The 15,854-nt window shown below is 44.0% G+C and overlaps 1 protein-coding gene across 1 annotated transcript in view; it reads left to right on the top strand.

Annotated features, from left to right (window-relative positions):
- The window catches only part of ABCA12 (ATP binding cassette subfamily A member 12), an 83,149-nt gene that overhangs the window by 41,085 nt on the left and 26,210 nt on the right, over positions 1 to 15,854 (top strand). Inside the window, exons 21-33 of the mRNA XM_064660359.1 lie at positions 1,092 to 1,182; positions 2,514 to 2,693; positions 3,943 to 4,258; positions 6,775 to 6,889; positions 8,208 to 8,537; positions 9,015 to 9,084; positions 9,186 to 9,320; positions 10,020 to 10,175; positions 10,953 to 11,130; positions 12,662 to 12,880; positions 13,522 to 13,718; positions 14,117 to 14,277; positions 15,247 to 15,471. Of these exons, the coding sequence (XP_064516429.1) occupies positions 1,092 to 1,182; positions 2,514 to 2,693; positions 3,943 to 4,258; positions 6,775 to 6,889; positions 8,208 to 8,537; positions 9,015 to 9,084; positions 9,186 to 9,320; positions 10,020 to 10,175; positions 10,953 to 11,130; positions 12,662 to 12,880; positions 13,522 to 13,718; positions 14,117 to 14,277; positions 15,247 to 15,471 (2,373 nt within the window). The remainder of the gene's footprint in view (positions 1 to 1,091; positions 1,183 to 2,513; positions 2,694 to 3,942; positions 4,259 to 6,774; positions 6,890 to 8,207; positions 8,538 to 9,014; positions 9,085 to 9,185; positions 9,321 to 10,019; positions 10,176 to 10,952; positions 11,131 to 12,661; positions 12,881 to 13,521; positions 13,719 to 14,116; positions 14,278 to 15,246; positions 15,472 to 15,854) is intronic.

Below are 15,854 nucleotides of genomic sequence, written 5' to 3'. Positions count from 1 at the left end.
TCACTGAAATGAACTGCAGTTCCATAGACATCTGAAGTCATGTGGGGAGGCCCTTCTCAGGCTTCTGTCCTGGACTTCCCAGTTCCTGTGCCTGCCTGCTCCCTTAACAGAAACACTCCTGACTCACCTTGCCATGCACATCCTCTGTCTCAACTGATCTGTTTGTAATATGCTCCCTGACACTGGCCATGCTGGGGCCTGCTGGAGGGCTGAGATGAGCAGGGAATGCTCTTCAGTTTGTAAATTAACTTTCTGCTTGATGGAGTGATCCAGCCAGCCAAGACCAGGCAAGAAATGACTTTTTCAGAAAATGAAACAGTATCTATAATAAGCATGTTGCTCTGGGTACACACATAAGAGCTGGAAGATGTTTTGTACCTCAGTGAATGTAAATAAAATTTCTTTTTCCCCTCCTAAGGAGCCTAGCCTTACTTGGATACAGAAAGCAGTAGTCTGTAATGTTACACACACTTGTTTCCCATTCTCTAGTAAAAATTGTCTCCTTTTCTTACAAACTAAGAAAATGAGACCCCGGAAACCTAAAGCATTAGAAGTTAATTTCAGGGGCTGGAATTCGTTCTAATTTCCATGGCACCAAGAGAAAAATCCAGAGTAGAATATGCAAAAGTGAAATTAAATATCCTCTGCTGATTGCACTCATTGGTGGAATAATGAAATATTCAGCCAAACGAAAATCTGTGCTGATCTCCAAGTTTAGTTTTGGTTGCCTACCCTTTGTGCTCTGGCTGTGTTCACAGGACTTAAAACAAACCCGAGGGATGTTTACTGCGCTTCTTAGATTATCCGTAGTTTTTTTCACGGGGCTCTGGTACCTGGGGGAGACTCAGTAGGTGTCCTCTCTTGACTCCAAGAAGCACTAACTTGAACTCAAAGAGCTCTGTATGACATTTTTGTTGCTGGCATTTCTCCATCCTGATACACTGAGTGAAATATGGAAGGTCAGGAAAGGAGTAGGAGGGGGTTGTACAAATGCTCAATGAAGTCTGCTACATTTTAGAAATACACTGAATAAGCTCAAGAGACTTCTGGTCAAACTCATGCTTTTTCTTTTTTTTTTTCCTTGTTGATAGAACACTCTGCAGAATCCCTTTGTGCAGGTTTTTATCAAGATGATGGTGGATTTGGATGCAGCTGAACTGCTGAGTCAGATAAACGAACTGGGTAAATGTGTGTTCATATGTGCTGCCCTCTTTCTTACTTTTACTTCAGGTCTGGGAGCTCCAGAGGCACCAAACAGCAGCCATCCCATGGTACTGTTCTTCTCTGGCCACTGTTGGATGCTCTAGTGCAAGGCAATCTCAACTCTGATCCTGGAATCTTGTGGTTTGTGGGAAAAGACTCTTAGAAAGCACAGGGCTTTGTGAAGAGATGTTTCTCCTGGGTGTTGAAGGGAGAGTGGGATGGGAGACTCTGCCGCTGTGTGTGGCCACTGGAGGACACTGTTTAGCCGTAATTAGGACTTCAAATGAGCTACCCTGGGACTGCTGGAAAATGTTGAGGACAGCTCACTTGCATTGCAACAAGGTTGAAATTAAAAGTTCTCCAGAGCAGAACAGCAAGGGATCAGATAAAGGTACCCAGGCTGATGGAGCCAGAGGAGAAGCTGTGCTGGAATTTGCTGTTCTCATGTGGTCTTGCATGGTCCTTCAAGGTGGGAGTTGCTGATGTGCACTGTGAGACTCACCAGCTAACAGTGGTGGTGGATGCATCACCTCCTGAGAGTGCACAGCAGGGGGATACCAATCCCTTTCTCCCTGTCCTGCTGTCCCTACCTGCTCTTTCAATGGGTGGCCGTATGTCTCAACAGAAATCTGGGCTATGCCAGCGAAGCCAGCAGCAGCCAAGAGTGGTTGTGGTCTCTTGCAGTCAGAAGGGCATTTACATCCTGTTCCTGATGACCCCTGCGTTACTCCATGAGTAACAATTCCTGTCTTAGCTCCCCAAAAGCCGTGGTGCCGGCAGCAGCTGTTCCCTATTAGTTCCCTGCATTACACAGTCACCTTTGGAACCTGCCAGCAAACGGCAGTGTCTTCATTAACTGCATTATCAGGCTCAGTCCACACATCAGCACAGCACACACAGCTCTGCCTTGATGGGCTTGTGCTCCCCTGAGACAGAGCAGCTCAACAGATGAGGTGATTACAGCCAGAGCCATAAGGTGTGGAAGGAACGGGGAGCATCGTGTGCGAGTCTAAAACCCCAGCAGCTTAGGAGGGACTTGTGATTTGGGATGGCTGTCACATCCCACTGCTGGCATCCTCCCAAAGTCAAACTCACGAGCATATTACAAATGATTAACATAAAAACTGGGTCAACAACATGCCTTCATTGCATTGCTGAGTGAAGAAATGTATTTTACACTTAATGTTTACTATGATGGGGAGTTTATTTTCCTTTCTGGTGTCATTGTTAGTGTAAAGGGTGGAATGATGTTATGGATTTTTTGCTATTGTAGTGATGCTGATGGTTTTGTCTGTGGGGTTTTTTTCCAGATGATATTCGGCTGGAATTACAGAACAACACTGACATTGTTGATCAGCTGAACACTCTTGCTACCCTTGCTGTAAACGTGTCCTCCTGCGTCTCGTTTAATCGTGTGCAGGCAGTCAAGGACTTAGAGGAAATGGAAAGGGTGGCCAAGGAGCTCTTTCTGAAGAACGAGCTATTTGCAAGTATGTGACAGTCTCAAATCCCCCTGTAAATTAAATTCAGCCTGATGGAGGGTGGGAGTGCAGCGTAAGAAATCTGACTTTTCACCACAAACTGTTATGGTCACAGCTCCCACTGCACAGCAATTGATTTTGAGCCAGCCTGTGTGGGGGGCCTGCACCCTGAGACCTTCTTATGGAGTGTTTTACACTCTCCTTTTTATAACTCCTCTTACACCTCTGCTTGGTCAACTGGTGACTTCTCTTTGCTAATTCCAAGTTCGAACAAAATTCCACTGCCCTAAGGAGATCTTCATGAAACTAATTTATTTCAAGGTTCCCTGGAAAAAGATGCTTTAATTGAGAAAGATATCATAGAATCATTGAGATTGGAAAAGACCTTTAAGATCATCAAGTCCAAATATGAGACAGTTCAATTTATTAGGAAGTCATAAAGTTCTTGAGGTATTCCAGCCAAGCACCATAATGTTATATTGGGTCTTCTCAGTCACACTTCACATTTGTTGGATTGGATTTCAGCTTCAGAGCAGACTGCAGAGAGCAGTGGAGGGAACAGGGAATAGGAACTTACATTAATTTGAATAATATAAATATATCTTAATTTTTAAACAATGGCCAATATCTCCTCGATTAGGATTTACTTATAATTCCTGTGACCTATTTGCTTTTATACTTCATAACTGAGGAGTAGATAGAAATTTTCTTTTCTTGAAACTTCAAACCCTGATAATATTTGTCTGTTCCCATAAAAGCAGTTTTCTTCCCCGTTTGTCATCCATTCCATTCCATCATATGTTTTATGTATGGAATAATCAGGAAAGGTATTGTGGAGAGAAAAACTTCTGTGCTGTTGGCTCTACTCAAACAGACCTTTTAAAGGCAAAAAACTTCCTGTCTGTCAAGCTGTACATAAATGCAATTTCCAAACAGGAATGTGCAAAGATTTTATAGTCTGAGACCTCTCAGCTTTGCAGGAATTTGTGTGGGCCCAAAAATATGTGTGTAGGTCATCAGCAATTGTTGGCACTGGGTTCCTAAGCTTTTATGTTACAGCATCGAGACATGAGCTGTATTGATAGGGAGCACCTTTGGGCATGGTCATGACAGGTGCCAGCCCATCTGAGCATTATTTGTGCAGCAAAGAAGTGAAATGTAGAAGAGGCTTACAAAAATGAGGAATTCCTACGTAGCTGTGTGTACTGCTCCCGTGCTGTCAAGTCCAAAGGAAAGCTTTTTCCCTTTTTCTTTCAAGGTATCATTTTCAAGCTGCCTTCAAGCCATAGCAGCCCTGGATCCTCAGTTTCTGGGGCCTTGACCCTCCCTCCTGTGCTCAACTACACGATCCGAATGAGCAGCAGGATCACACAGACCACCAACAGGATACGGGAGCGCATCTGGACCGTGGGCCCACACAATTCCACCTCCCAGAGCCAGATCTACAGCCGGGCCTTTATTTACATCCAGGACAGCATTGAAAGGGCCATGATTGAATTACAGACTGGCAAGAAACCAGAGGAAATAGCTGTTCAAGTCCAGGCCATGCCTTACCCCTGCTACAACAAGGATATGTAAGTTTGGGTGGCTTTTGTCTTCATGCTTCGTGTAAGCTCATCTTGTCTGACCTATAAAAATGATTTTTGGTTTTGTTTTTTGGTTGGTGGGGCTTTTTTTTTCCTCAGAGTTTTGAACAAAAGAGGGAATTTTGGTCTCTAGTATAAATGGTCTATGTTTGATTTACCTAGTCTTTTGTTATCAGTGCTCTGTATGTACCTGGATTGTCATGGTAACTGTAGGTTTTACAGGAGGTAACACTCCCTGTTCCTGTTTTACTACCCATGGTGGAACTGAGAGTTGACAGGACTTGGGTTAAATATGAACACTGGCTTGTTCTGCAGGTGTTTACATGCAGATAATGCAGCAGAACTTAGAAAATGGATTTTTTGGGGAAAAAAGCATCCCTAGGTTTGTAAGCTTTGTTCCTAGAGCTTGCTGTCCAGCTGTGGTATTTGTTATTCATTCCAGTGATTCTGGATAATGTTTAGCATATACTGAGTAACTCTCAATCAGGTGGCGCTCAGATGCTTTAAGGAGGATAAGAGGGAAGATAAGATTGTACCATTCATCTCTGCAGTAATGAGGGAGGACAGAGAGGCTTTTGCTGCACTGAGTTGCTGGGTTAACAGCCTGTTAACAGAGCAGTGTAAGGACCAGAATAAGTTTTGGATGGTGAAGCAGATCAAAAAGTTTTGGATCATCTTCCTTTTCCTTCAACTTGAACCAGATCTGCAGCCAGTATGAACAGCAGCTCTGCCAAATGCAGTAGAGAGAAGCGAATCTCTCACAGCTGAGGAGCTGCCCCTCTGGCAAGGCAGTTCTGGTCTGTGTGGGAAAGCTGGCAACATGGCACTGCCTCAGAGTTATTACCCTGACCACAGCTGGTGGCCAAACTGGGTGGAAAACACTCAGGGAAGGGATTTCAGTGTCTGTCAGAGAGCACTGAAGGATGTTCAGCAAGCTGTATCAGAAGGTTGGGTGGTTGCTGTGCCCTGTGCTTGGACCAAAAGTACAGATTGGACCTACGAGCAGTGTGTACTGAAAAGCCTCCATGTCAGCTGCATGAGCCAAAAGATTGTTTGAGAGCTATAAGGTGCCATTTAGGAGCTATAGCAGAGCCATGAATATTCTGTCCCAGCTGTCACTTAGGAGAGCTGGAGGCTTATAACCTCTTCTCAGGGTAGTTACAAGCAAAGTGCCCACAAGGGCAGGCAGGGAGCATCCAAACCAAGTTTTGCAGCAAATACCTGAATTATTGCTGAGAGAGAGTTTTGTACAATGATTAACTGGCTACTGGAAGCACTTACTACAGTGCTGTCTGCTCCTTTTCCTTGTTCTTGGCCTGCTGGGAAAACCTCTTGCCTTCAGGTTTCCCTCCCCACCCCAGGTTCAGAGGGACATGAGTTTGCTCAATTATTAAAATACCTAAAGGCTTTGGATTTGCATCCAGTAGAAGTCATCATAAAATGCCTGCTTATCAATTGTTATTGCACAGTTACCATCCTGTAGGGAAAAGGAGGAAATATAAATATACCAGTACACAGAAGGTGTTGGGAAATGCTGAATTTTTAATAACTAGAGATTATGCAGAAGGTGGTAGCAAAAAAAGAAACCCAAACAACAAAGAGCCAGTAGAGCTACTGAAGTGCCTTTTCATGGTTCTTTAAAAATAAGGCTTCATTTGCATGGAAGCATTTCTGGAAGCACTGGTTCATAGGAAATTTTCAGCTTCACAGGTAAAAAAAAAATTAAAAACCAATGTAGTGTTAATTTTATACTGTTATTGTACATTAAGCTTTTTCCAGGAATGACACTGATTGTGTTTTTTTAAGCCAAGTTTAGAAATTAAGGAGGAAAGCAAAGGCCCTGCAGATGCAATGAAGGGAATCTCCTGCTCTAAAAACTTGCTTTCCATCACAAAAGGACAAATTTATTGTTGGCCATTGTTGTCTTTTTTTTCTGCACACATTTGGCACTGGAAAAAGGTTTTCATTGAAGTGAGGAGCCAAGAAATGTGACCTGGATCCTCAAAACCTGTTCTTTGGGATAGTAGAACAGACACTTGGAAGGGAAGGATCTATATCAGGAAATATGGCCTGACAACAACATTTGGCCATTATATCTGTGTACAGAACTGGAAGATGGGGCTGGTTGCTGTGATCTTTCCAGATGGGATACAGCCCATCAGAGAGCTAGGAGATGCCACTGCCCATGGCACTTTCTGCTCCTGCCAGTGGTGCTGCTGAGCTAAACTTCCAGACTGCATCAGGAAATCCCTCTGTAATTCAAAAAAAAAAAAAAAAAAAGGAAAGAAAAAAGATTTTGAGCAGTCAGGGGTTTCATGAATAGAAAATCCAGTGCAATGGCAAAAGAGTCTTTTTTTTGGTAATTATTAATTTTACTCCATGTTTTGAAATCTAAGCATGTCTTTTCCTGTGCCAAAGTATTGTTCTGAAAAATATATTCTGTACAAAGCCTTAATCCCCAGAACATTTGGTATTCAGCTAAAGCCTGCATTTGCCTTTTACAGGTTCTTAACCAGCGTGACCTACTCTCTTCCATTTGCTCTGATGGCTGCCTGGGTGCTGTTTATAGCTGATTTTGTTAAAACACTTGTTCAAGAGAAAGATCTGAGGCTTTATGAGGTACAGTGAAACTTTCTGGGGCGTGCAAAATTATAAACAGATTTTTCTCATTAGTGGCTACTGTGTCTCATGTTCAGTATTAAATGGAGCAAAACAAGCATTAAGGAAAATAGTCCAAATACCTGTTGTTTGACCTGCAGTGTTTGAATTCTGACATTGTAACCAAGCTCAAAGCCACAGAAACTCCCTTCAAGTGGAGGGAATATTGCTTTGCAGTTCTGAACAGTGGAAACATGAGCACCTCACAAAATTACAAGATTTCTGAAGATTTAAAGCTCTCTAAAAATTGACTTTGAGTCATACCTACTGGGGACAAAGACATGAAAAGTGACTTACTTCCTATCCTTGAAGTTATTATACTTAATATTTCAGGAGGTGCTACATATGACATCAGCTCCTCTGAAATGAAGTTCTTCAGGTTGCCTATTGGAAAAGAATTGACATTGAGACATAGGGAATTTATTAAATTAACTCAGGTTTTCAGTGTGATCACTGTCAACAGAGATGAACAGCAGAGAACTTTAGTAAAACTAAGCTTCAGCAAGCAACAAAAGCTCTAGCAGATTTGGGTTTTATCTGACACCATGGAAACAAATGCTGATTCACCAAAAACATTTCCAAAAAAGGGCACTCTGTGACCTGTGATGAGATGGAAAATGAGTGAATCCCAGGGGCTCCCTGGCAGCCCCCTACTCAAGTTTAGGGAACCATTTTCCCTGTCTCTAAGGACCAGGTTGTCAGTCATCTTTTTAGCTGTGTAATAATCTACAAGAAGATACCAGCACCTGTACTTTCTTTTAGATTTATCAATACAAATTTGCAGTTTTATGCAAGTCTTGGAGACTTGATCATCAGCTAATTTAATAAATTAGTATTGCTTCCTTGTAACCATGGTAATTTGGCTATTATTTGTTGAATTGGGGTTGTGTAAGAAATGGTTTGGTGAGAGCTTTTACACTCAAGCCACTGGACCAATTAGGATAATTAAAAAAAAATAACCAAAATGCTTTAGAAGTTACAAATCTGAGACCAGAAGCTGCTTTGGAGCTTGTGAGCTGTGACAGTTGATACTTGCAGATCCTGTCTGTGCTGTTCTTTTGCAATAGACTGCTTTGCAAACCTTGGGCATTCCAGGAACGTGAGTGCGTGGTTTCTCCCTGGATAGAAACACACAAGATGGCACAGTGGGAAAGAGCATGGTCTGGTTGCATGACCTGTCCAGGAGCTGAAAAAGCAAATCATTCAATGTCAGCAGAAAGATATTTTCATTTCTCCCAAATGTCTTTTGTGGTTGTTTTTTCCACCTTTCTCTCTGTAGTACATGAAGATGATGGGTGTTAATGCCAGCAGCCATTTCATCGCCTGGTTCGTGGAGTGTGCCATCTTCCTTCTGATCACTGTCACCTTCCTCATTATTGTTCTAAAAGTGGGTGACATCCTTCCCAAAACAAACACAACACTCCTGTTCCTGTACCTCATGGACTACAGCCTGTCCATCATAGCCATGAGCTACTTCATCAGTGTTTTCTTCAATAACACCAACATAGCAGCCTTGGTGGGCAGCCTCGTGTACATCCTCACCTTCTTCCCCTTCATCGTGCTGCTCGTCATCGAGAATCACTTGAGCTTCTCTGTGAAGAGCCTCCTGGTAAGTTCTGCTTTTCCATAACACTCCTAGCCATGGAAGTAGATGTAAAGCCTTGTTTCTTACGAAGGGTCAGTATAGCTAGGTATTGGGTTTCAGAAGTTAGACTTGTTTTCTCTGAGTCACCAGATTCAGGAAAGGACATCTATTAATGCAAATGGTGGAATAATTAACCACATGGCACCAGAAGGTAATTCTCAAGCAGTGCTCTATTTTAAAAGCCTAAAATAAAGCTCTGCATGAGGGAGGAAGTTGGGTCCTGAGTGTGGAAGCAAAAGAAAGTCAGGCTCTAAGGAGATGTTACAGCCTGTCACCAGTAGTACTTCTCGTCATAAGGCTGGTCCAGCGCTCTTTGCGACTGTTGGGAAACAAACTCTACTCATTTTCCTGGCTAATGGGGGACCTAATTGATTACCTGACTTGACTTGTCTTTGAGAGTAATTCATAAGTTCTTTGTTTTCAATTTTGTTTATTCCCCAGAGCCTGTTGTCCCCAACCGCCTTCAGTTATGCAAGTCAATACATTGCTCGCTACGAGGCACAGGGCATAGGTATGCTTATTGTAGACAAAACTAGACCTTGGGCTCCCCTGGTGGGGACATTTCATTGGCTAACACGGATTCTGACTGTATTTCCCAATTCCTTTCTGCAGGTCTGCAGTGGGACAACATGTATAAGTCCCCCATGATTGGAGACAACACTTCCTTTGGCTGGATGTGCTGGCTCATTCTGATAGACTCCTTCATTTACTTCATCCTGGGGTGGTATATAAGGAATGTTTTCCCAGGTAAGGATAAAAAGCATTGAGGGTGGTGCTGTACCATCTCTTTTGGAAAACAATACACACAGCAATGGCTGATTCAGTGGTTCAGGCAGTGAGACAGTCTGCACACACAGGATACCTCTGTTCTAGATCAAAGAGAGCACGACTTAGTGGATGTCTGAGCTGTTAATGACACCGAGGCAGAGCAGAGCAGGGGAGAATTAGGGTTCCTCAGCTTATCACATGGGTAGGTGGGTCTCCTGAGAAGCTGAAGCCAAGGACACAGGAGGATGCGTTTGCAGTCTGGTGGGTGAGAATGGGAACAGAGCACATTGGCCTGCATTTGTCAGCTGAGTGATTTTGAGTTGTGTTACTTACATCATTTGATTTCAAAAAGTGATTCCTGCCTTGGGCAAGAGCCAGTACATTTGTCTTCTGCTTTTCTTCCCCACCTAATGAAGCAGTCCACTGGCATAAGGAAATCTACCCAGTGGAAAACGTATAGTACTCCTGCCCTCCAGCTATGGAGTTACTCAGAATAACAAAATAGGGAGTGCTTCCTGCTGTGCCAATCAGGCAAACTCTCTACCAAGTCTCAATAGCACATGAGCACATCAAGAGGGGAGAGATCTCTGTGAAGTTCCTTTTGGCTATTTTGAGTGCACCCCAAATAGTGATACTTCCTGGGGAACAGACACCTGGATGAGACTCCTCTTCCTGCAGGTAGATATGGCATGGCTGCTCCCTGGTATTTCCCATTGCTTCCATCTTACTGGATTGAATACAACGGTTACCTCCCCTTCTGGAATGAGAAGCAGAGAGGCCTTCTCTTCTCCAAGCTGATGTTAAGGAAAGAAGTCACCCTCAACAATAAGATATGTAAGTGGATACTACATGGGGTAGCAATAATAACTTATATTTTAGGTAAACAGAGCTGAATTTCTAAGGGGGCACCATACTCAGAAAACACATTTATCTGTTGATCCTTATTTTGTAGCACAGGAAGAATTGGAAGCTGGTACTTACATGAATGGAGATTTGGCTTTTAAATTATAATTTTTTCTTCCTATTTGGTGTGGAGATCCAGTACTGCTTGTCCCATGCATATTCGTGTATGTTGTAGTTGAGCAGTTACCTTACATGCTTATCTCTGTCTACAACACTCTGTGTGGAAATACACTTTTGTTTGTGCAAGCAAATATGGGTTTCCACTTGGCAAATGGGACGTGTGCTTCTTTGTTCATCTCTTTAAACGTTTAGCCTGTAAAATATTGTGAGCTCACACAGAAAAGCTTGCTGATTGTACCCAGCTGAAAATACCTCAGCGGTTTTGCTGTATGTCCTCTAATTTTCTGTGCTTGCTTAGTGTAAATTAAGTTAGGTGCTCTGAAACACCTAGATATGAGACCTTTTCAGAAGTGATTAATGCCTATTGTCAGGAGTGATTAGAAGCTGCAGAAGTAAAAAGGAGAAATCCCAGAGAGCTCAAAATGATACAGATCCGGTGACATGTTCTCAATGTTCCTGGATGAAAGGCACCTGCCTTGGCTGTATTTTGGTTTTAAAAGCCCTGCTTATCTCTGAGGTGAGAAAAGTAGCACAAAGAGCTGCTGCAGTGCAGTAACTGACCTCTGCCCCTTCTCTTCGATGTCAAAGGTGCCCCCCACCCTCACGTGGAACCGGAGCCCACTGATCTCCCCTTGGGAGTCTCCCTCCATGGCATAACCAAGGTTTATGGATCCAAAGCTGCAGTGGACAACCTCAGCCTCAACTTCTATGAAGGGAATATCACTTCCCTGCTGGGACACAATGGAGCTGGGAAAACTACAACCATGTGCGTGCCCTTTAAAGCGGCTCTTTTTTATACCATGGGATGTGGGTGGGTGAAGGAGAGAGCAAGTGGGGCTGGGCAGTGATGGGAGACTGAGAAAGTTACTGTATTAGGCCAAATCACTCATGTAGTTTTATCTGGCTCATGGATGACCTCGGGAGTTCCTGTATCTGTTTGAATTCTTCAGATTCTAAAAGATTCTTTGTTCCTTAGGGACACGCTTTTTAATCTCGTGAGACACCTGTAATACCCAGCACAGCAACTACTCAGGTGTTTTGTTCTATGGCACTTTGGTGCCTGGGGTTAGGCTGTTGTGGATGCTGTGGGTAGCTTGTGCACACACCAAAGCTGAAGTGATACTAGCAAGAAAACTTAATAAAGATACACTTCAGCTGTAGAGGCTCATGTGTTGGCTGGGCTGGAATGGCAGGGGATTAATGCATTGGCCTTTCAGCCTTGCTGTTTATAAATTATTATTTGACTTGTTAGATAACAGCACTGAAACAGACCTGTAGAACTTGATTTCTCCACTGATATATATGTGCATATCTCTGAAAGCAACATTAAGCTGATAAATAGAAGCCTCAGAAGAGCCAAAACCAGTAAGACAGATGTGTGCTTCATCTCAGCTTATTATCAATTCATGTCATATTCTGTTTGCAAAGTGTAGGCAAAGGTGACATGCAGAAAAGTATAAAATCTTCTTGAAACTTAGTGCAGGCTTCAAATCCTGAGTAAGGTCACAAGTTACTGCTTTTTAATGATGGTTAAAAGTCCCAGGAGAGAGAGAAGCTCTGGGAAGGTGAAGGGCAGTCTGACATGCATCTCGTCCCTGTAGTTCCTCCAGGACAGCTCCAAAAATGAGCTGTAATGTGCAAGTAGGTATTCTGAGCAGAGGGTGTCTGACTCAGGTCTGTTGGCCATTTCTCAGTGGGTAATTATTTGGTTGAACTAGATGAAAGTGCTGCCCACTGTGAGGTGTCTTGTCTGGAAGTCCTCTCCCATTTCTCATTAGTAATGGCAGTGAAATCAGTCTTCCACCTCTGATGTGGTTAGTAAATGAAGAGGTGGGTTTCAGTCTCAGTTGTGGTTACAGTATAAGGCTGTCTGGGTGCTGCAGGCAAACCTCAAAGAATGGAGTGTAACTGCATTGTGTCAATTCCCAGTAATTACACTGGAAGTCGAAGGCATTCGTGAGTGTTGGTGCATGGAATGTGCAGTGGTCTGAGTAGGGAGAGGAAGGCTGAAGAAGATAGAAGTGAGAAGTGGCCAGGGTTCAGTGGGTGAGCTTGGTGCTTGCCCTCACATTCCCACAGAAGGATACAGGGATGTCCATGGATGTTAATGGGCTACCACTCTGCCAGAGTATGATGAGGCAGCAGGAGACACAGTGGGCAGTGGCCTCTGGCTGGAAGGAGTGGGATGGTGATACAAGGAAACCTTGAAAGTGATGACAGGTGCAGGACCACGTGAAAAAAATTACCTATGGTTTTCTCCTTTTTCTAACTCCCCTCTGTCTTTGTTTTTCCTTCAGATCTATTTTGACTGGATTGTTCCCTACGTCATCAGGTACTATCTTTGTGTGTGGCAAAGACATCAGGACTGACCAGGAGGTCATCAGGAAGAACATGGGGGTGTGTATGCAGCACAACGTGCTCTTTAACTACCTCACCACGAAGGAACACCTGCTGCTCTACGGGTACATCAAAGTCCCTCACTGGAGTAAAGAGGAGCTCTACCAAGAAGTGAAGAGGTATAAAAACAGCAGGATTGGAGAAGAGAGAGAAATTGTTGTGTGGTAGTGTCAGTGTCACTGCAAAGCACAAATTAATGGATTTGAGGAGAGTTGCAGATCCAGTTTAAGGTTCAAATGATACCTTGGTCTGACCACAGGAATATATTGATACCTGTGGCTGTAAGAAAACAGTGTCTCCTCTCCAGGAGGTTTACAAGCTTCTGTGGTAATTCTTTGGAGATGAATTTATAGGGGTAAGGGTCTAGTCCTTGCTGCTTTACAGTTTTCCTCTGAAAAAGATTTAATCAACCAGTCAGAAAGATGATGTTGGCTTTATTGGTTCTGCAGAGAAGTGAAGCAGCCAGAACATCCCAAGGAGTTTGAATCTTGATGTCTCATTTGATGGGGTTGAGCCTTTAACCTTGACTTGTCAGATGAAAACTTTGAAAACATCCTAAAAAATGTTTTAAATTAAAATCCCTATGACTGAGCTACAGGGTGACTCGTCTCCCTGTTCTGTGATCACTCAGTAGAGCAGACTATACTTGAGCAGTTTTTCATTTGCAGTTATGGGGGTTTTTTGGGTATTTTCAAATTCCCTGCTTTTAAAAGATGCCTGAAGGACAACCTTTTGGGGTTGTTTTTCCTTTGTTTTCCAGGACCTTGAAGGAGACTGGGCTGTACAGCCACCGTCACAAGCTGGCTGGCACTCTGTCCGGGGGGATGAAGAGGAAGTTATCCATAGCCATTGCTCTCCTGGGGGGATCAAGGGTGGTGATACTTGATGAACCAACCACAGGGGTTGATCCATGCTCCCGGAGGAGTATTTGGGAAATTATCTCCAAGAATAAAAAAGGTACCTTGATTAAATGAGACACTGCCCAGTGGTGAGGGGACTTTGTGTCACTTCTGCAAATATGGGATCAATGGCTTTGAACTGTGGGTTTTGGAGGGCACAGAGAAAGAACTGTGGGAGACTGGGATTTTGCAGGTCTGGAGGGTGCATCCTGATTGGTTTCTGTAAATTCAGTGTCATTTGAAAAGTAACTTTACCATAACACACAATTTACAATACAGTAACTTTTAGCTTCTCTCTGCTGTTGCCTTTCATCCAATATGACTAATAATTACAAAAAAATGCAGTTGATTTTCACCTGATACTCAGTGTCCCCTCACTCATCAAGGCTTCCACCTGTCTCAGGTAACCACGTGTGTTCATTCTGTGGTGGCTGACATCAGCTTTGTGTTTTCCAGGCAGAACCATCATTCTCTCAACACATCACTTGGATGAAGCCGAAGTTCTGAGCGACCGAATTGCCTTCCTGGAGCATGGAGGGCTTAAATGCTGTGGTTCACCTTTCTACCTCAAGGAAACCTTTGGTGATGGATACCATCTGACACTCACCAAAAAGAAGGTTTGTGTCTGAGCTGGTCTTAGAGCTGGAGTTCTGTCTCTGAGGGAGCCATCCAGGCTTGTTGAGGGATGTGGGCACTTAGAGCTGTACTGACAGGAGCTGAGTGGCAGATCCAAGGATAGCAGTACCAAAGAGCTGTTGAGGGTCTGGATGTGGGCATGCTGCTTCTCAGTGAGAGATGCCCACAGAACACATGTCCCTGCTTTCCTCAAAGCAGAGGGAGGCTCTCCAGCAAGGCCACCAGAACAGCCTCCATGGCCCTTGGAAACAGGAATGTCAGTGCTCTGCTTTATTGAAAAAGAACGGGGTCTCCTTGAGTGTTAAAGACAAGGCTGGATGCAGACTCTGAACTCTGGAGTTCGGAGTAATAAAGCAGATGGAAAGAGTCCATCCACACTGTCTGGCCTGAGGCAAAGTGTTCTGCTTGCAAGGAGTGAGGAACTTTGCTCTTGACAGTGTTCACTAGAGTGCTGTTGGTGGGCCCAGCACACAGAATAATGAGCAGATACTATGGGATACCAGTCCCTCTTCCAAATTGCTGGCAGTAGAGATAGAGAAAATGAAGAAAGACCCATGTGCAAGCCTTGTTTTTCTTGGGAAAGAGAGTGTGTGTATGCTGGCAGCCAAGCTCAGGTGGCAGCTCCCTGGTGGCCAGTCTTTTTCTCTGTTGTACCACAAACCCTCGAGCCAGTGCAGAGTGGTTGATTGAGCCCAGCCTCAATCCCTGTAGGCAGAGGGAGCCCAGCAAGGTTTTGGATGGACCAAAATGGGCTCAGTGCCACACATCCCTTTTCAAGGGACAGAAACCCCTTTTCCTCTGCTTTTGCTATTTACCTTGGAGTGTTGAGTACCTTGTCTGAGATCACTTCTGGATTATGCTCTGGGACAGGATTTGGGCTACATCCTGCAGGAGGAAGTTTGACCTCATAGCTCTCTCAGTAACCACAGATTGTTCTCCTCCTTTTTCAGAACATGATAGAGGAGTGTGACACCTCAGCAGTGACCTCTTTGATTCAGTCCCATCTTCCAGAGGCTTATCTCAAGGAGGATATTGGTGGAGAGCTCGTGTATGTGCTTCCCCCCTTCAAGTCCACAGTCTCAGGGGCCTATCAGGCACTTCTCAGAGCCCTGGACAGCAGCTTGAATGATCTGCACCTTGGCTGCTATGGGATTTCAAACACGACTGTGGAAGAGGTATGAGCTCAGGGTCCACTGGATGTGAGGAAATGTTATGGAGATTCATTTCACAGCTCTGCTGTAGCTGTGCTTCCTGGGCTAGATGGTGGCATGTTTTGGATGTGGGAGTTTCAGGCAGGGAAGAAGTGGTTTGGTTGTACAGCGAGTTACACTTAGGAACACATGAGTGTGTAGGTGTATCCATAAATCTATACATATACTAATGCACAAAGTTTGCCACTGTCTCACCTTGCTAACAACTCAGAAAATGAGATACTGGAGTTAGACTAAGGAGAGAGGGCAATGATGTGTTTCCCCTGGAAGTATTCTCCTGGCCTCCATGCCTCTGGAGATGGGAAGGAGTCAGCAAACCATCTAAATGATGGACTTGGGCATGAATG

This window comes from Pseudopipra pipra, chromosome 7, assembly GCF_036250125.1.
Source record: "Pseudopipra pipra isolate bDixPip1 chromosome 7, bDixPip1.hap1, whole genome shotgun sequence".
Taxonomy (NCBI): domain Eukaryota; kingdom Metazoa; phylum Chordata; class Aves; order Passeriformes; family Pipridae; genus Pseudopipra; species Pseudopipra pipra.
This window is presented reverse-complemented; position numbering and strand designations above follow the sequence as displayed.